This window comes from Microtus ochrogaster, unplaced genomic scaffold, assembly GCF_000317375.1.
Source record: "Microtus ochrogaster isolate Prairie Vole_2 unplaced genomic scaffold, MicOch1.0 UNK6, whole genome shotgun sequence".
Classification (NCBI taxonomy): Eukaryota; Metazoa; Chordata; class Mammalia; order Rodentia; family Cricetidae; genus Microtus; species Microtus ochrogaster.
Genome location: NW_004949104.1, coordinates 12,779,571 through 12,800,012, shown reverse-complemented (window position 1 = coordinate 12,800,012; position 20,442 = coordinate 12,779,571). Strand labels below are relative to the sequence as shown.

Sequence of the window (20,442 nt, the reverse complement as noted above, 5' to 3'; positions counted from 1 at the left end):
ACCACTTTTGGATATATATCCAAAGGATGCTCAATCGTGCCACAAGGACATGTGCTCAACCATGTTCATAGCAGCTTTGTTTGTCATAGCCAGAACCCGGAAACAACCTAAATGCCCCCTGATGGAAGAATGGATAAGGAAAATGTGGTACATTTACACAATGGAGTACTACACAGCAGAAAAAAAATAACGACATCTTGAATTTTGCAGGCAAATGGATGGAACTAGAAAACATTATTTTGAGTGAGGTAACCCAGACACAGAAAGACAATTACCACATATACTCATTTATAGGTGGTTTTTAAACATAAAGCAAAGAAAGCCAGCCTACAAACCACAATTCCAGAGAATTTAGACAACAATGAGGACACTAAGAGAGACTTACATAGATCTAATCTACATGGGAAATAGAAAGTATAAAAAGACAAGATCTCTGGAGTAAATTGTGAGCATGGGGGTTTGGGGGAGGATTGAAGTGGGGAGGAGAGAGGCAGGGAAGGGAGCAGAGAAAAATGTAGAGCTCAATAAGTATCAATTAAAAAAAGGAGAAGGTCTAAACTGGAATGAAGTTATCGCTTCCACCCCAGCAACTTGTCACAGAAGACAGCTGGTGATAAGCCACACACTCCCGAAAAGAGTTCTCACCCAAGAAATCGACTTGATTTGGTCCTGGCTTGCGGGACCCAAAGCAAACTCCCATGTTTATGATCAATTGAATCTCAACAAAATGCTGCAAAACCTTTCTTAAGAACAATATTTTTAGCCGTGTTGGTGCACGCCTTTAATCCCAGCACTCAGAGGCGGGCGGATCTCCGTGAGTTCGAGGCTAACCTGGTCTATAAGAGCTAGTTCCAGGACAATTTTTTTTTCAACAAGAAATGATTCTGGGGCAATTGGGTATCCACATGTGAAAAAACAAACAAACAAACAAACAAGTGTTGGCGACTATGAAACACCACCAATAAAATCTACTCAGAATGCAACATTAAAAGTATGAAATGAAGCAGAGTGGTGGTGGCGCACGCCTTTAATCCCAGCACTCGGGAGGAAGAAGCAGGCGGATCTCTGTGAGTTCGAGGCCAGCCTGGTCTACAAGAGCTAGTTCCAGGACAGGAACCAAAAGCTACGGAGAAGCCCTGTCTCGAAAAACCAAAAAAAAAAAAAAGTATGAAATGAGATGCACAAATTCTAAGAAAAGGACATGGGCACATGTCATTGTGACTGAATCAGGCAAAACTTTGTGTTAGGACATTAAAGCCTAAACAGCTGAGCAGACTCCATCACCATGCGCCAGCGTGCTTCAGAGACACCGCCAAGGAGTGTAAAGGCTAGAAGAAGAAAATACTTGCGTGGTCATGTGCCTGATGAAGACTTCACATCCAAGATATACAAAGGACTACAAATACCAGTGAAAGGTTAATCCAATTTAAAGCCGGAGAAACAATCTATCTAGACCTCCTCTATGAGGTACACTAACCTCCAATAGGTCCATGGAGACCCCTGTGCTCCACACGTTAGGGGAGTGTAGATGTGACCCACCCACCATGTCATGGAAACTTGGTTTAGTTAAAAAGATGGAAAAAGTCAGTGCGATCATTCACACCTTTAATCCCAGCCCTCCAGGGGCAAGGGGCAGGGGCAGGGGCAGAGGCAGGGGCAGAGGCAAAGGCAGAGGCAGAGGCAGGTGAGTTTCTGCAAGTTTGAAGCCAGCCAGGGCTGTATAGTGAGACCCTGTTTCAAAACAAACGAACAGAAGTAAAAAGATGGAGTGAGGGTTGGCAAGGAAGTGGAAAAGTTGTAATGCCCTTCAGGACTAGTGGACAGAAGATGGCAGTCACCGTGGAAGGCACACACTTCTGGTGGCTCCCCAGAAGAGCAAGTGCGCTGTCACGTGACTCAGCCAGCCAAGAGAAAGGAAGCCGCTTCGTGCAACTTAGGCTCCGCACTGCCAGAGCAGTGTTAGTAATCAAAGCTCAAAATGGGGCCAACCCAGAGGTCCATCGATCGGTGAGCATGTAAATAAAATGTACAGCTTGCCCACATAACGGGACGCTATCGGCAACGAGGGGAAATGAAGTGCTTACAGATGTTCCAACGGGCTGAACAATAAAGAATGAAAGGAGCGGGAAGCCAAGGCAGCCAGGACGCAGACAGCGTGTCTCTCACACACTGTTCAGATAGACGACCTTGACAGCAGTTAAGTGTACTGGGTTCCTTAAGTCTCAGCATGAAACAGCAATTGCTGAGAGGTTTAGGGCATATTTGGATGTTAAAAATACTGAAAAATTGAAGTGATATTTGTGTATCTGTGAATATATACCCTGTTACTGAATTGTAACGCACACTTCAGCTGACTGGCTTTCCCAGGCTGTCAACTACAGCCCATAACGCTGCTGGCAAAACAGAACCGACAAAGGTGCTTATGATTGTGACATTGTATTAGTGGACTGTTTGTTGCTAAGTCATTTGCCAGCATTGAGAGGGGCTGGAGAGATGGCTCTGTAGTCAGGAGTTTTGTTGCTCTTCCAGGGGACCTGAGTTGGGTACCAGGTATCCACATGGTGGCTCACAATCATCTGTAACTCCCTGTCCTTTTCTTGCCTCTGAGGGCAGTAGGCATGCATGTGGTATACAGACCAACAGGCAGGCAAAGCACTCATACCATAAAATAAAATAAATAAATTTAATAAATAAGATATAAAGAGAATCATCACAACTCACCTTTAATAGAAAAAAAAATCCATTTTATTGATTCCAAGTCAGTGAAGTTTTTTTTTTTAATCTTTTACTGGCCAATGAATATATTTATCCAAAGCAAGAGATATTGAATCTTACAGATTATTGAAATTACCTCATGCCTCAGCGTACTAATTGGGATATGCATATCAAATTGGCTGGTTTTTAAATCTCCAGGACCACCGAGTCCTCTGCCTTCATGCTTATTTAGCTTCTTTTTTGTCTCCTCAAAGAGTTTCTTAAATCTGTAAAAATGTACAGAATTGGCATATGAGTGTTTTCAGCATCAATATTTAATAATTTGAGCAGACAATATGTAATATCATAAAAAGGAACAAAACTGTAAGTTATGAATATCTCATTTGTCTCAGCCTAAAATGATTTGAAAGCATTCAAATGAAATTATAATCTTTAATTTTTTTTTGTGCGTGTGTGTTTTGCCTAGATGTATGTATGTGCACCACATGTATGCCTCATGTTCATGGAGGCTTCAAAAGGATGCCAAATCTCCAGGCCTGGAGTTACAGATGGTTATGAGTCACCATGTGGGTAGTAGCAACTGAACCTGTGTTCTCTGGAAGAGCAGCAAGTGCTCTTAACCATGGAGCCATCTTTCCTGCCTGAAATTATAATCTTATTTTTTAAAATCAAAATAGAATTACATAGTTTTTCTCCTTTTTTTCCCTCTCACCAACTCTTCCCATGTACCCCTCTTTCTCAAATTCATGGCTTCTATTTCTTTAAATATTGTCACATGTATTTAGTTCTAAATATATACATGTACCTGCTCAGCACATCTAATGTTACTTGTATTGGACAGCCAGTCGGAGGGCTCTTCCCTGGGGAAGACTGTTTCCTCCACTCCCAGCATTTCTTATGGCCTGCAGCTGAGGCTCTATAGGCTCCCTCTTCCATGTTAGTGTGTCATGTTGACGAGATTTCATGGTTGTAGCTTCTTGACACTCCATCTCACAGCAAGCTCCATGTTCCTTTGTCTCTTACACCCTTTCCACTCTTCCTCTGCCCTGATTCCTGAGTCTTAGGTGTGGGATAAGTTGAGATGCACTAGCTGAAACTGGTCACCGCACAATCACTTGCTCTTTGCATTTTGATCAGTTGTGAATTTTTTTATAATTGTCTCTGTTTATTGCAAAGAGACATTTCTTTGAAGAGGTGTAAGAGCTACACTTATTTGTGGATGTAAAGAGAAATGTTCAGAACGTAATAAGAAATCACACTGGTTTAGTAAAGTAGTGGTTGTAGGTGTTCCTCCAAGATCCATGACTTCACTTACCCTGTGTGATTGCTTAGGTTTCCATACCAGGCATGATTCCCCTTTTGTTGAATGGGCCTTAAGAGAACTGTTGGTTTCCTCTAAAGTAGTCATATCACTACTGCACCCTTACAGATATTGTGCCATGCTGGTTGTTGTAGTTCTTAGGCATCCCAGCTAGGTGGGATTATTGTTGTTCTTCTCCCTTGAGATCTTCCATAGCACCTTCTGATACCAGAAAAGATAGGGAGGAGGCATTCAGGTCAGCTCCAGCTCAGGGGCTCCTAGACCCTGTTGGTGTAGGAGTTCCTTCTGTCTATGTGTTATTGGTTAATAAATAAAGAAGCTGTTTTGGCCAGTGTCTTAGCAGAATAGAGCTAGACAGGGAAAACTAAACTGAATGCTGGGAGAAAGAAGGCAGAGTCAGGGAGAAGCCATTGTAGCCCTGCTGGAGACAGAAGCCAGAACTTTACTCGGTAAGCCACAGCCTCATGACGATACACAAATCACAGATTAATGGAGATAGGTTAATTAAAGATATGAGTTAGCCAGAAATATGCTTAAGCTATTGGCTAAACAGTCTTGCAAATAGTATGGTTTCTGTGTGATTATTTCAGGTCTGAATGGCTGAGGACGAACAAGTGACTTCCTACAACAGATTGGTGCTCCACTGTGTGCTAGCTAAATCCACATAAAACCTGAGAGGGCTTGGAAAGGAATTATAGACACTAAAAAACAAAGTTTAGCCTCATTGTTTTTTTTCGGGATGGGCTCTGTTTGCTGGTCATGGTTCCTTTAAGAGAGGTTTTCCTGATTTAGCAGTAGAAAACAAAAAACAAAAAACAAAAACAAAAAACAAACTAAAACAAAAAGTCCCACATGATTTTGAAACTTTGGCTTCCTGGGCTTGTTGCCACCTGAACTCTGGCTCTTTCAGGAGGCAGAGCATTTAAATGGGGTTTGTGAGCAATGTGTTACAAACCACTTAACGGAGTGACATAGACCCACTGCATACTTGGAACTGGGGCAGTGTGCACAGCTAGCAGAGGTGGTGAACATGCCTCCAACATGTTGGACTGGGCAGAGCCAAAAGGCAAAGCATCCGTGGCCCTAGCATTTTAAGAAGGCTTTCTGGTCAGAAAAGGATTACAGATACACAATAAGGATAGATTCAGACATAATGAGCTCTAAATGAGACACAGGGTGTTTAAAAAATTTAAGTAGGCTTGGGAGAGAGAAGAAAAAGAATATAGAGAGGTATAAAAAGAAGAAAATGGTTTAAAAAATAAAACAGAGTCTTTAAAGAAACAGAGTAAACTTGTAGAAAAAGTAATAGAAATAAAGAAAAATAAGCCATGTAAAGATGGAATATATACAGAGAGTCTGGATTATGTATATTATTGTGTTTTCTTTGAATTTTTTTGACTGCAGAGAGACATTTGATTCTGGGGACTGCTAAGCTAAACTAACATATATTTTTAAAAGGTTTTTTGACTTCAAAATTTGAGTCTAAGGATATGTTGCTTTGGAAAAGAGGTTCTTCTTTTGTTTCCACAGAAGATGAGAACCTGTGGATTAATTCCAGACTAATGTGGTTTGATGAACCAAGACCCCCCAAAAGGTTGCTGTGAATACCCCCAAGAATTATTTTTCTCAACAAAAATCAGGAAGCAGTTTGGAGAGAACTACATCCATATTCTGAAATATTGTTTATAAATGTTTCCTCACATTTAAAGGGGGATATGCTATCAAGGTTTGCATTGGTATGGATCTTGGTTTATTGATACAAATTTAAGGTCAATTTTGTTATACTGTGTATATGTATTTCTGATCTTGATTAAGGTATTGTGTTTGTCCAGCTCATTAAAAAATGTAATGTATAACTAATAAATATAAGTTAATAGATAGTCATCTATAATAGTCAAGCTTGTAGTAATGTTAGTTAGGTTTTCTAGATGTACAGAGATATATTTCAGATGGATAGGGATTCTTCAGATCTTTCAAAGATCTTCAGAATATGGCATTTAGGATGTTTAATAACTTAGGACTTTTCATGACAATGAGACACATCTGCTCCTGGCAGCACTAATTACTTCAAGAGGACAATGGGCATTGAAGAGGCTCCTCATGGAGTTTGCTAACCATTTAGGCAAGAAACTGTTCTTGCCTGGACTGCTTGATGTTATGATGTGTGAACTGGACATGCAGGACCCACAGAGAAATGATTGATGAATCTTGCCTAAAGGTGAGACAGTCCTTCAGGGATCCTGCTTCATGAAAGCGACTGCCAAACATTCTGCAGGACACAAAAGAAACTGACTGACAAACAGCCAATATAGGCAGAACTGTCTTTGGAGTTTCCTGCTTCACGGAAAAGTCTACTGGATACTATAGGCTTGTGGTCTGAAGATGGATACCTCAAGGGTACAGAAGAACTTTGGTGACTGTCCAGGTAGCGAGATGTCTCTGTCAATTCTAGAGTTTTGGAAGTTGCTTACAATGCACTTCCTGTTTACTTAGGTAATATTATATCCTTCTGGAGTCTTTGATGGAGTTAAAAATAGATAGTTATAGTTTTTCTTAGTTATGACAAAAGATAAAGTAGATATAAATGTTGTAATTGTAATTCTTGCTTGATACCTGTTTTGTTATATATGATTTTACTATGTTAAAGTTAAAACCTTCCTTTTTTATTTAAACAGAAAAGGGGAAATGGTATGGGAGGTCCTTCTGTCTATGTGTTACTTTTATTGGTTAATGAATAAAGGAGCTGTTTCAGCCAGTGGCTTAGCAGAATAGAGCTAGGCGAGGAAAACTAAACTGAATGCTGGGAGAAAAAATGGTGGAGTCAGGAGAAGCTATGTATCCCCGCTGGAGACAGATGCTGAAACTTTGCCTGTAAGCCACAGTTTTGTGGCAATACACAGATTAAAGGAGATGGGTTGATTTAAGTTATGAGTTAGCCAGAAATACACTTAAGCTATTGGCCAAACAGTATTGCAAATAATATGGTTTCTGTGTGATTATTTTGGGTTTGAGCAAACTGGAATGAACAAGCAACCTCCTATAACACCCTGTGTTTGAAGTGCTTGGTGTTTTCCACAATAGAAACTTCCTCATAACCTCTAGGAAATATCCAAGGTCAACATCCACAGCCTGTACAGTTTTTGGAGTCTCTTGGATAACTCTGACCAACAACTCAAAAATGGGCTTCCTGTATCTGGTGTTAGGGTTTTTGTTAGATAGTCTATGACTCTTGGGTAAATTATAAACTTAATAAATAATATTAAGAAAAAAATTCATGACATTTATATCACATGAGAAATAAGTGTTAGAGCCACATTTGTGTTTTTTATAATCATTACTATCCATTTTAGCATGAAACACACACAAGTTATTAAAGATTATCTGTGGGCTGGTGAGATGGCTCAGTGGTTAAGAGCAGTGTCTGCTCTTCCAGAGGTCCTGAGTTCAATTCCCGGCAACCACATGGTGGCTCACAACCATCTGTAATGAGGTCTGGTGCCCTCTTCTGTACAGACAGAATATTGCATGCATAATAAATAAATAAATATTAAAAAAAAGAAACTTGAATCAATATTTAAAAAAAAAACAAAAACAAAACAAAACAAAACAAAAAGCCGGGCGATGGTGGCGCACGCCTTTAATCCCAGCACTCGGGAGGCAGAGGCAGGCGGATCTCTGTGAGTTCGAGACCAGCCTGGTCTACAGAGCTAGTTCCAGGACAGGCTCCAAAGCCACAGAGAAACAAAAAAAATAAAATAAATAAATAAATAAAGATTATCTGTAACTCAGAGATTAGTAACTGGGGTGAAGCAGAAAAACATACTTATATACAAATGCCACTGCGAGATGCGAATACACGCTGGTAGTTGTTTACTCTGGTACACGAGAAGAAGAGGAAGAGCGTGCAAAAAGCCCTGAGGGAGGACGGGATTTTAAGTGCAGTGGTTGAGGGAATGCTCACTATTCAGTAGTGTTTTGCTCAGTGCCCACGGATTTGTCAGGGAGCTGCCATTTCACTTCCTACTGATTTCAAGTCCATTCCATTGTGATCCCAAAAGAATCAAGAAATCATTTTGACTTTTTTTGTATTTATCAAGATTTTCTTTTCTGGCCTAGCATGTTATTTATCTTTGGGAATGTGATATGGGCATCTAGAAACCGTAGTCCACAGTTGTTAGTGGGAGTATTCTGCAGGAGTCTCGTAAACCCGTCTTGATCTACCTTTCAACTTAGCCTGGTTTTTAGGTTTATTTAAACTGTGAGCCTGGGCATCACATGCACGTCTGTTTACAAGTGTTCTGTATTCTTGAAAGAGAGTTTGTTAATTTCCATGACCTTTGCCATCTCTTCAAATCCGTCTTAAATACCACTCAGTCAGACGAGCATTTGTGCTCCTAATTGTTTTCCAGCTCCCATTTGCTTGCTGCATCCCCCCATCCTTCCATTCTCAGGATGTATATTTGGCTGCACTATGTTTCCTGTAGATGGTAGGACTATTGCTATCCTTACTAAGGTCAAATCAGAAGGGTCACTCCAGCTTCAAAGCTCTTCAAACTGACTTTCACTGATAAGTTATCACAGATCTACCAAGGCAAGACCCCCCAATACTTCCATCTTTTACTGATAGATAACCCCAGGAACAACCTTGACAATCTACAAACAGTTTGTAGAATATCATCCAAAGAATCTGACAGAGATGTAATCCAAGGGCTGGAGAAATGACCCTAGGCTTAGGAGCTCTCCCTGCTCTTGCAGAGGACATGAATTTGGGTCCCAGCATTCACATAACAGCTCACAACCACCTGCAACTCCAGTTCCAGGGGAGCCAACACCCTCTTCTGGTGGGCACCAGGCACGCATGTCGTGCACAGGCATGCATGCAGACAAAACACTCATATACATAAGTTACAATACCAAGTGCTCATCCCTAAAATACATGCACGGGAACAATATGAAGTGAACTCAGGAGGTTGTATTTATACATATATACACACACACACATATATGTAACAATAAAAATGAAAGAAAAAGAGGCTATAACCTTGAGAGGGAATTGGGGGACATGATAGGAGTCAGAGGGAGGGGAAATAAAAAAGCAAATATGGCACTCATATATGAAATCCTCAAAAATATGAAATAATAAAAATTATGATGAAGCTAATTAATGACTGAAAAGGTTTAAAATTCAAGATCTTACCCAGTTAGCTCTGTCATCAATTCCTCACTTTTATCCATCTGTTTTTCCAGAGCACATTCTAGAGATTGTGTCTGCTGAACGAGCTTCTTTGTTTCATCTCCAAGCTTTAAAAAAATTATAAAAATATTTAAAAGAATCAGGAGTCTTAGTCTTATTTTATAAAATCATCTTTTATAAGCTTATGAATAAAATGCTTTTGTACAAGTCTGTAGCATTCCATTTAGGGTCAAATCAAAAAATAACTTCTCAAAAGCGGCTCTCATCTATTTTTATATTTATCATTAATTTTTAAAGAAATTTATAATTTTTTATTTGCCCCCCCCTCATGTGTGTTCATGTCTATGAATGCATGCCACGTGTGTGCAGGAGCCTGCAGAGGCCAAAAGAGGGTGTCGGAGGTACTGGAGCTGCAGCTACAGATCGTTGTGAGCCACCAGAGTGGGTGTTGGGAACTGAGTCTGGGTCCTCTGGAAGAGCAGCCAGTGCTCTTAACTGATGAGCCATCTCTCAAGTCCCCCTCATCATTAATTTTTATATAATTTACATTTTTGTGTGTGGTTTTCTTTTTTCTTTTCTTCTTTTTAAAAGAAAACAAACTATCTTTTCGTTTTACATACCAATCCCACTCCCTCCCCTCCTCCTGTTCCCTCCACCTTCCCTCCTACCCCACCCCAATCCACTCCTCAGAGAGGGTAAAGTACAGTGCTTTGAGGAAGGACCAAGGCCCTCCCTACTATATTCAGGCTGAGCAAGGTGTCCTTCCAAAGAGAATGGGTTCCAAAAAGCCAGTACATGCAGTAGGGGTAAATCCTGGTCCCACTGCCAGTGGTCCCTCACCTGCCCCAACCATACAACTGTCACCCACATTCAGAGGGACTAGTTTGGCCCTATGTTGATTCCTTCCCTGTCCGGCCAGAGTTGGTGGGCTCCCATTAGCTCAGGTAAGCTGTTTCAGTGGGTGTCCCCATCATGGTCTTGACCTCTTTGTTCATATTCTCACTCCTCCCTCTCTTTGACTGCACTTTGGGAGTTCAGTCCAGTGCTTCACTGTGGGTCTCTGCCTCTGTTTCCACCAGCTGCTGGACGAAGGTTCTATGGTGACATTTAACATAGTCATCAATCTGATTATAGGGCAAGGCCAGTTTGGACACCCTCTCCAATATTGCTTAGGGTCTTAGCTGGGGTCATCCTTGTGGATTCCTGGGAATTTCTCTAGTGCCAGGTTTCTTGCTAGCCCCATAATGGCTCCTTCAATCAAAATATCTTTTTTTCTTGCTATCTCTGTCCTTCCCCCATCTCAACTATCCTGTTCCCTCAAGTTCTTCTTCCCCCTCCCCTTCTCCCCTCCTCCTCCTCTTCCACCCTCCCTTTCCTCCAAACCCCTATGCTCTCATGCTCTTTGTCATGAGATCTTGTATATTTCCCCTTCCCAGGGGAATCTATATATATTTTCCTTAGGGTTCACCTTGTTGCTTAGCTTCTCTAGGATCATGAACTAGGCTCATTATCCTTTGCTTTACAGCTAGTATCCCCTTATAAGTGAGTACATACCATGTTTATCTTTCTGGGTCTGGGTTACCTCTCTTAGGATAGTGTTTTCTAGTTCCATTCATTTGCATGCAAATTTCAAGATATCTTTTTATTTCCCCCACTGAGTAGGACTCCATTATGTAAACGTACCACATTTTCTTTATCCATTCTTCGGTTGAGGGGCATCTAGGTTGTTTCGAGGTTCTGGTTATTGCAAATAATACTGCTATGAACATAGTTGAATAAATGTCCTTGTAGTGTGATTGAGCATCCTCTGGGTATATGCCCGAGAGTGGTATTGCTGGGCCCTGAGGTAGGTTGATTTCAAATTTTCTGAGAGACCATCATACTGATTTCCAGAGTGGTTGTACAAGTTTGCATTCTCACCAGCAATGGGAGAGTGTTCCCCTTACACCGCATCCTCTCCAGCATAAGCTGTCATCAGTGTGCTTTTGATCTTAGCAATTCTGAGAGGTGTAAGATGGAATCTCAGAGTCATTTTGATTTGCATTTTCCTGATGGCTAAGGATGTTGAACATTTCCTTAAGTGTCTTTGGCCATTTGAGATTATTCTGTTGAGAATTCTGTTTAGATCTGTACCACATTTTTTAACTGGATTAACTAATTTCTTGAGTTCTTTATATATTTTAGAGATAAGTCTTCTGTCTGATGTAGGGTTGGTGAAGATCTTTTCCCACTTAGTAGGCTGCCTTCTTGTCTTATTGACTGTGTCCTTTGCTTTACAGAAGCTTCTCAGTTTCAGGAGGTCCCAATTATTTATTGTTGCTCTCAGTGTCTGCGCTGAGACCCTGGTGTTATATTTAAGAAGTTATCTTCTGTGCCCATGCATTGAAAGCTGCTTCTCACTTTCTCTTCTATCAGGTTCAGTGTGGTCGGATTCATACTGAGGTCTTTGATCCATTTGGACTTGAGTTTTGTGCATGGGGATAGATATAGATCTATTTGCATTTTTCTACATGTTGACATCAAGTTATGCCAGCACCATTTGTTGAAGATGCTTTCTTTTTTCCATTATATAACATTATATAATTTCAGCTTCTTTGTTAAAAATCAGGTGTTGATAGGTGTGTGGATTAGTATTTGGATCTTTGAATTGATTCTATTGGTCCACCTGTCTGTGTTTAAGCCAATACCAGTAGAATTTACATTCTTATAATTTGTTAAGTCTTTCTCACCTTACTTTAGGATGAGAAAATATTCATTCTCTGTGAGAATTCTCCTAGAAGTTTGAAATTTTCTTCTTCACTTACTATTTTTCATTAAGAAGTGTCTTCATGCCAACACTACACAGTATAAAACTCTGCTTGACTCCTTGGGATTCCCTACCATCCTGACTTAACCCTCCCAGTGGGTTCCAAAATTCCTTAACACACAATCTATCTAAAATTCTTTTTGTCATCCAGCACCTTCTACTAACTTAAAATCTGATTTTAAAAAGGATTTATTTTATTTTATGTACATGTGTGAGAGTCTGCATGTATGTGTGTGTACCTGATACACATGGAGGCCAGAAGAGGGCATCAGTTCCCCTGGAACCAGAGTTACAGATGGTTGGGAACACCACATGGGTTCTGGGAATGGAACCTGGGCCTCTGCACGGATTCCATCGGGGATGCTCATGGTGTTCTAGCCCAGCCCTCATGGATCACCACCCATCACCCCCTACTGCACGGATTCCATCGGGGATGCTCATGGTATGCATTTCCTGCCGGTTTTGGTTGGCACTACTTTGAAAGTCACACTTTTCAGACTTTGGCAATGTGGAGCTGTGGTCCAGAATCTCTGCCTTGTCTCTCTTTTTAGATAGTAGACGTTTTCATGCACACATCACCAGCCGTTTCTCTTTCTTTTCCTTTGCTACACTGACAACCTTAGGTAAATATTCTGAAATTCCCTTTCAGATGGAAGCTAACAACTATATTGCTGGAGGCCATTTTCCACCCACCCAGACAATTTGCACAAAACTGTTAAACTGCATATGTAAAATATCAGGTCTGGTAATCTCTGGCATATTGAGGACACTCTGGAGGAGTTAACGGCTGCTGATGGAGCCAGGGGTAAAAACTCATCTATTTTTTGAGTCATAGTAGGCTTCTAAGAGGCTATTATTTCTAAGCCTAATTCCTTATACATTTTGGGGCAAACCTGTAAAATATGCCTCATTTTTAAAGGTTAATTTTACTTTATATGTAGAAATGTTTCGTGTACATGTATATATGTATACTGTGTACATGCCTTGTGTCCCTGTAGGTCGGAGATGGTATCAGATCCCACAGAACTGGACTTATAGGCAGTTTTGAGCCATCACATGGGTGTTGGGAATGAAAACTGGGTCCTCTGAAAGAGCATCAAGTGCTTTTAACCGCTGAGCCATCTGTCTTGCCCCTGCCTCATTCTTTTTGAATAAGCTAAATAGGCCTGAAATCCGGCTATACAGCTCTCAAGCTTCACTGTTTCAATTCAGTACATTTCTGTACAACAGTAAAAGGACATCCTTGGCATTCTTGTACACATAAGACCCTTCAACATGTTCTCCTTTCTGTTGTGTGAAAAGCATCAGAATAAATGGGGCCAGTTTCTAAGAAATCTCGAATTACTTTTCAGTGCCCCTTCCTGATGTGGAAGACTGAGAGCCCCAGTTTCTGTGATGTTGTCACTAACAACGGACCCACACAGCACCTGCTTTTCAGAGTTACCAGGTTACAGGGGCTCCAGGTGGCGTTCACGCTGTCGTCATGTGATGGTGAAGCTGGGAAGGCAGCGTGGGAATCAGGAGGGAATCTTCTGTCTGGGATTCCACTTCAGTGATGGCCAGCGAAGGCTCTACTACCTAGACAGAAGAGTCTACAGCATGAACACCCACCTAGAGAAGACATTTTTAGTATGGCAGAAGGAAACAAGACTCACCAAACCTTCGTGCAGCAGTTGATTCTGAATCTGTTCAAGTTTTGCTGATTGCTCCCTCAGTGTAATTTTTAACTTGGAAAGTCGAATTTCAAGCCTGAAATGCATTTGGTACTGATTCAGATATATAGTTTTAAAAAACATTATCACAATTTCTGAACTAACATCTGAAAGAATAATTTCATTATTAATGTCTGAAAAGCATGTGGTTTGGAAGTTTTCATCTTCTCCCTGCTGTGTTTTGTGGATAATGTGCATAATAGTGTAAATTTGCACATTTAATTTTTGCAGGGTTTGGAACTAAACCTTTCAACTTGGTACACACAGATATACCAAGCTGTCCAGCTGAGCCACGTCCAAGACTTAAACAATGCATTTCAGCCATCATAATTCTGAGCGAGTTTCCTGGCTTCCCCAAAGGGCACCCATTAACATAGGGTTAGAGTTTCTGTACTATACTGTTCTTTCTGCAGAGGTCATGGGAATCGGTGCACCACCCTACTTTATACCTTTGTAAGCTGGCTTGCGTCTTCCCAGAACTCTGTGCTGTCTCTGAGAGTTGGTCCTGTAGTCCCTGCAACTAAAATGAGCAATAAGCTGTTAAGACCATCGGTCTGCCCTTTACCCTGGACATTGCCCATGGGGACGTCTGTTCTGTAACTGTAGAATTAACTGAGCTGTAACAGCAGAACTTTATTTCCACCATGCCCAAATCAGTACTACCTGCCATCTACAGGAAATTAACGGATGTTTACTCTAACACTGAGGCATGTATTATTGGGTATTATTGGATATGGAAATTTATAGAACTGGTAAAATATGGAAATTTGTATGTCTGAATTTCCAGAAATACCTCAAAACCCATAATTTGAAAATTGACTTATATCTACATATATGAATGATCACAGGAATATATATGCTAGTGATGATAAAAACTAACATGATATTTTAGATTGAAAGACCCCAGCTTAGCTGCTGTAATGCCATTTTGCAAGGCTTTCACACAAACAAATGTAAGTTCAAGGTAAAGTCGGTACTCCTAGGTGGCCAAAACAGGATATCTGTGGTCAGACACCAGGCCTAGGAGGGGAACGAACAGTTCTGGGAAAAACTACATGTACTCCTAGATAGGACAAAGTCTGCTCTTATTATCAGACCTTCATGTCTCCGGGAAACTTGTCCCCTAAATGAACCCATTGCCTCATTCGAACTGACCAATGAGATCCCTGTAACCATGCATTGCTTCTGTATGCCTGCGTTTGCCACCCTTTTCTTATAAAAAGACCTTCTCCCAGCCTGCAGGTGCGCAAGTCCTCCGAAAGGACTTTGCCGCCCACAGGTACCTGTGCCCACCCAATAAACCTCTTCTTGCTAATTGCAGCCCGTGGTCTCGACTGTTCCTTGGGTTAGGGGTCTCCTCCTGAGGGAAGGACCACTCTGAGGGTCTTTCAAGATGAAAACAAGATGTTTGTTTTAGGAAATGGTTTGAGAGATGTTCTGTCTTAGCTATAGTTTGGGATAACTATTTAAATTTAATCTTCCTACTTTCAATTCATTGATGAGGTGCAAGTCTCAAGTTGGTGTAACCGCATGTTTTCGTATTTTCAGTGATGAATTGGCAAGCAATACTTTTTTTTCCTGATAATTTTCTGCTAGTCACAAGTATTTATCTAAAACCACACAAAATCGAAGTGAGCCAACTAATATCAAGCCCTGAGAAATATGGACTTTTACTCACAATGAGTTTACCTGTCTCAAATCGTTTTCTATGGCCTTTGCATCTGCAATCATTTTCCCGATTTCTGAGTGTTGCGTCTGTTCCACATTTTCACCACATTGCTCCTCTCTTCTGCTCAGCTGCATCTTCTTTTGTTGAAACATAGACTCAGCATGTTCTTGCTTCTCACCTGATTTCAAGGGGAACCTGAAGTATTAAAACATATTACAACTAATTTTTAGGAAAAACGTTCATTGTGGGATGTGATTTTCTTATACTAACAGACCAACTTCTTGATTTATTACCTTTCAAAATAACCAAATAAGTTGACTTAAAATAAAATTTCATCACCATACAATGTGCCAGATGTGCCTCAGATGATTTCATTGCAAAGAAGAACCTCCAGATGTTCACATGCTGGCTCTTTCTGTAGCCATAGCCCAGGACCCAGAGGAGGAACTTAGTGTCTGTTATCGCTCATTCTGTCTGTTGCTAACACTTTAAGCATATCTCAGTATTATTTATTGCAAAAGAAGCTTGACGGTCTTTTGTGAATAATACATGACCTCCTCATTCAACAGTATTGTAGTTCATAGAAATATGAATTAATTTTATCAATGTATGAAAGATATATACTGAAAAAATTAATCAGTGACCTCCATTTTCTTTTTATTTTATTTGTGTTAAAAGTACATATGGGACCCAGGTTAACAGCCTCTAGAGGGCTTGTCAGTCACAGCTACCGTTGTTGGATCCCTAGCAATGTAAGCTTATAAGAATATAAGTTTAAAAATATTTGAGTTGAGAGATGATTCTTTCATACTCTTTGGCTGGAGCTATCAATGAATATTAAGCTTTCTTTAGAAGAAGTAACTGTATTGATCCAAGCCTTTAAAAATGATTCCTATACTTTAAACAAGTAATTATATATGGATGATTTTTCCAAAATATTTAGAAATTTAGAAAATAAAGTCCAAATGGTATTTCTTGCAGCATCAGTTGAAACAGAAAGGTCTGAGAATGATCACAAATTCTCAGTCCTGAGTGAATAATGGAACTCATCATAGCCACTTGAATTTCAGTTTTAAAAATTGTGAATTTATTTATTTAAAATGCTCATACCTAAATGAGTTGGTTCCACTTTCCCCAATAATTCTACACTCCACAGGACTGAAAATGTTGTCTTCCTCTAGGACACTAGACCTTATGCCAGCAATGATGGGAATTCTACTTCAGATCTACAACACAATATGATGATGGTTCAACTGTTTCTTCAAGACTAAGGTGTCACAGGGCTGGAGAGATGGCTCAGTGGAGAAAAACACTGGCTGCTCCTGCACAGGACCGGGGTTGGATTGCTAGCCCTCAGAGAGTGACTCAGTCATCTGTAACTCCAGGTCCAGGCAATCTGATGCCCTCCCTCTTCTGGCCCCTGGGGGTACTGCATGTGTGTGGTACACAGATTCACATGTAGGCACACACACATATACATATAGCATGAAAATAAAAATTTTAATTAAAAAACCAAATAAGATGCCATGCCTCAAAGTCCAGAGGTCTTCCCATTCTCCTCCTCTATGCGGTAACCAGGATTTTATTTCCGTCTGCTCTCTCTGCACTCCGCTAGCCCTGTTTCCCATGTTCTCAAGTTTTCTTGTAAGCAGTTCGCAGTGGCTGTTCTTAAGCTCCATCAGTCTTTCATACGAATGAATCATATTCCAGAGTTTCAGCAGGCTGCTAGAGTCTGTATGAGAGAGGACAGCGTGAGAATAAATTACACACGAGCATATATTGTACATAGCGACCACGTCTTCACGTCAGCCACTCATATGCTGAACAACAAGCACCACGTGCCTCTAACGAGGATCACGTAGGCTGGAATCCTGCAGATAAAACAAGCGAGACCTTGTGTGGTGGCCCTTCTTGGCCGGCAACCTGACTACATCTGGGGTTGACTAAAAGCCAAATCAGTAGACACACCTGTAGCGTTTTTCTTAATTAAATAATTTAGAAGTGGGAAGACCTACTTCTAATCCAGACCTTCTGAGGTGGGAAGATGCCCCTCTAATCTGGACCACACCTCCTGCTGGAAGCCGATAGGAAGGACGTGGAGAAGGAAGCCTGCTCTCTAGCAAGTCCATTCCCCCACTTGCGTCTTCAGGGTTCCAGCATATGCTGAGGGCCAGCTCAGGCATCCAGCCTCATGGACTGAACAACCACTGGATTCCTGGGCCTTCTGTTGGTAGACAGCCATTGTTGGACTAGCTGGACCACAGTCTGTTAGTCATTCTAGTACATTCTCTTTATATAAATGTATTCTTTCTATGAGTTCTGTCACTCCAGAGAACCCTGACTAATACACCTCATTTTTGTTTAGTTTCAAATCTAGAGGAGAAATGACACAAAATATGCATTATATATTCAGATAAATGAATGTTATATATTCAGATAAATGAGCATTATATATTCAGATAAACACTGTAAGAGACAGTCCTATGATCACCTATGAAAATTAACATAAAGTGGGCTCAAGGCAGATGTGTCAAGGAGGAAAAAGCTGCCCTGAGAAATGGAGGATGAGCTAGAGTCAGTGACATGGAGAAGGGGAAGCTTTCTAGCTGGTCTGTTCGTTCATGGAGATTCCATTGCCATCTACTTCCAGTCAAGGTGGTGCAACAAATACGGATTTCATTTCAACATGAAACAAGAAAACCAAAACAGCCAATTCCCTTTGACGATTATTAAGATAATGGATTATGAAGATAACAATCTATGATTGACAGAAAACAGATGAGAAAGGTCTCCCAATGTCATCTCTCCCTATAAAGAGAGGGTCCAGGCAGAAAAAAAAAGAGACTGAACTGATGTGGAGTGTCCTGGATTCTCCGTGCTGAGGGAGGTGAGTCTGCAGAGATCACAGGGCAGGATGCAGGAGGGAAGAGAGCAGTGTGGCAGGACGCTGCAGATCTGCGACCCCTTCAACAGCAGAGCATGAAAAATGCTTGTGCAGAAAGCATCTGCAACTGAAAAAAGCTTCCAGGGACTGCAGAGCCCGTGGACTGCCTAAAGAGTGTTCATTCCCAGCAAACAATTGAATAAAATCTTAAGTTAGGGTACAATAGGTTAGCAAAAAGGTTCTGTCTATATTGCAGAGAACCGGAGGCTGTCTGAACAGGATTAGGAAGGGTGCAGCTGTTTAATGTAACTTAAATGTAGCTGTCTTAGATACTTCTCTATTGTGATAAAAAACACTATGATCAAGGCAACTTATAAAATTTTAATTTGGGGCTAACTTTCAGAGGGTTAGAGTCCACCGAAGGTCATGGCTGTGAACACAGCAGGAGGCAGGCACGGTACTGGAACAGTACTGAGAATTTACATCTTGAGACAAAGCCAAGAGGCAGAGCGAAAGAGACGTACCAGGAGCAGTACAGCAGGCAGCAGGCATCTCTCTACACCTCAAAGCCCAGCCCCAGTGACACACCTCCTCCAGCAAGGCCACACCTCCTAGTCCTACCCAAGCAGTTCTACCAACTGGCAGGGTGTGGGGGAGAGGCAATTATCCTGTTATGTGAGCCCATGGGGGACCATTCTCATCCACACTACTGCTTTCCATTTCCTGGGCTCCATAGGACATATTGTAATGCAAAAGTTCCAACATTCTTCCAGAAAGGTCCTGCCCATTACTGGGGCTGGGCGAGGGAAGGGGGAGGGAAGACCAGACGGGACTGGAGGCTATCATAAGAACAGGAAGGAAGGGTCAAGTTGTTTAATGTGACTTAAATGTATCCCATATTGAAATTCAAAGAGAGGTAGACTCATGAGAGTCACCTTTTTTAAAAATTTATTTTTTCTCAAACAAATCCAAATCAACAGGAACTAAACAGCACGGCTGTGAACAAATTTAACTATAGTTTACACTTGAACAAGGCATGTTCAAACAGTGTTGGTCTATGTATACATTGTGTTTTTTGAAGTGCATTGAGGTTTCACATAATCTGAAAAATTCACAGAACCACATACCATAGGAATATTGAAAAAACTTAGGCTGCATGTCATGAATGTATAAAACATACATTCAAAACAGTAGATTTTATAATCTGTTAATAAAAGAAAACAATAGGAGGCCATAGCAAGCAGTTGATTGGAGTTATGGACATACTTCTGCCCCTAAGTGTTATGACCTGAAGTCAAGGCATAAAAACTAAGGTAACAAAGCCACGTTCTCCAACTGCACTGCTGCAGTGACCTAACACTGCCTCCTGCTCTTCCTGCTGGAAGCCCCATGGGAGGGCATTTGCACACTGCGGAGGGCACCTTTCTAGAGCAGTTTGTCTCTCAGATTGGCGACTGCAATCCAAAGGACCTCTCATAGCTCTCTCGGCCCTTCTACACTTCTCACACAGAATCTGGGTCCGCCGGCCATTTGTGTTATCACTAAGAATTCTGTTCAACAACAGTTTCCTAGGAGTTCTATTTTAGAAGCCTAAAGATGTTTGTAAATTTTGAATTGTCAGCGTTTGCTACTTCTATGTCCAGTAAAATGTTGTTGAAGACTCAATAGGTTCAAGTAATTATGTAGAATGAACATGACTGAAAACTTCAGAAAGACAGATTGTCAGGCTGAATAAAAAGTAGCTACATCTTTACCCTGTAACAACAACAACAACAACAACTACCTAAGGGCCTAGAGAGATGTTCAGAGGTTCAGACTACTGGCTGATTTTGCAGAAGGCCTGAGCTGGATTCGCAGCACCCACCTGTAACTCCAGTTTCAGGGGATCTGATGCTGTCCTCTGGCCTCTGCTGGCACCACACATACACACGGTGAGCATACATACATTCATGTTGATTGCCTTGGCGGGTTACTTAGTCTAGGGGTTGTAACCCACCTGGCAGTTCAGTTAGTCCAGGGTCCTGGAGAGGCACTGATTTTAGGAGGAAATTGACTCCTGACACATTCAGGTATGCACACATACACATACACACATACACATACACATAAATTGACTCCTGACACATTCAGGTATGCACACA

The 20,442-nt window shown here is 41.1% G+C and overlaps 1 protein-coding gene across 1 annotated transcript in view; it reads right to left on the bottom strand.

The window, feature by feature from the left end:
- The window catches only part of LOC101980002, a 137,508-nt gene that overhangs the window by 16,283 nt on the left and 100,783 nt on the right, over positions 1-20,442 (bottom strand). Inside the window, 2 exon segments of the mRNA XM_013353352.1 lie at positions 15,438-15,612; positions 16,993-17,149. Of these exon segments, the coding sequence (XP_013208806.1) occupies positions 15,438-15,612; positions 16,993-17,149 (332 nt within the window).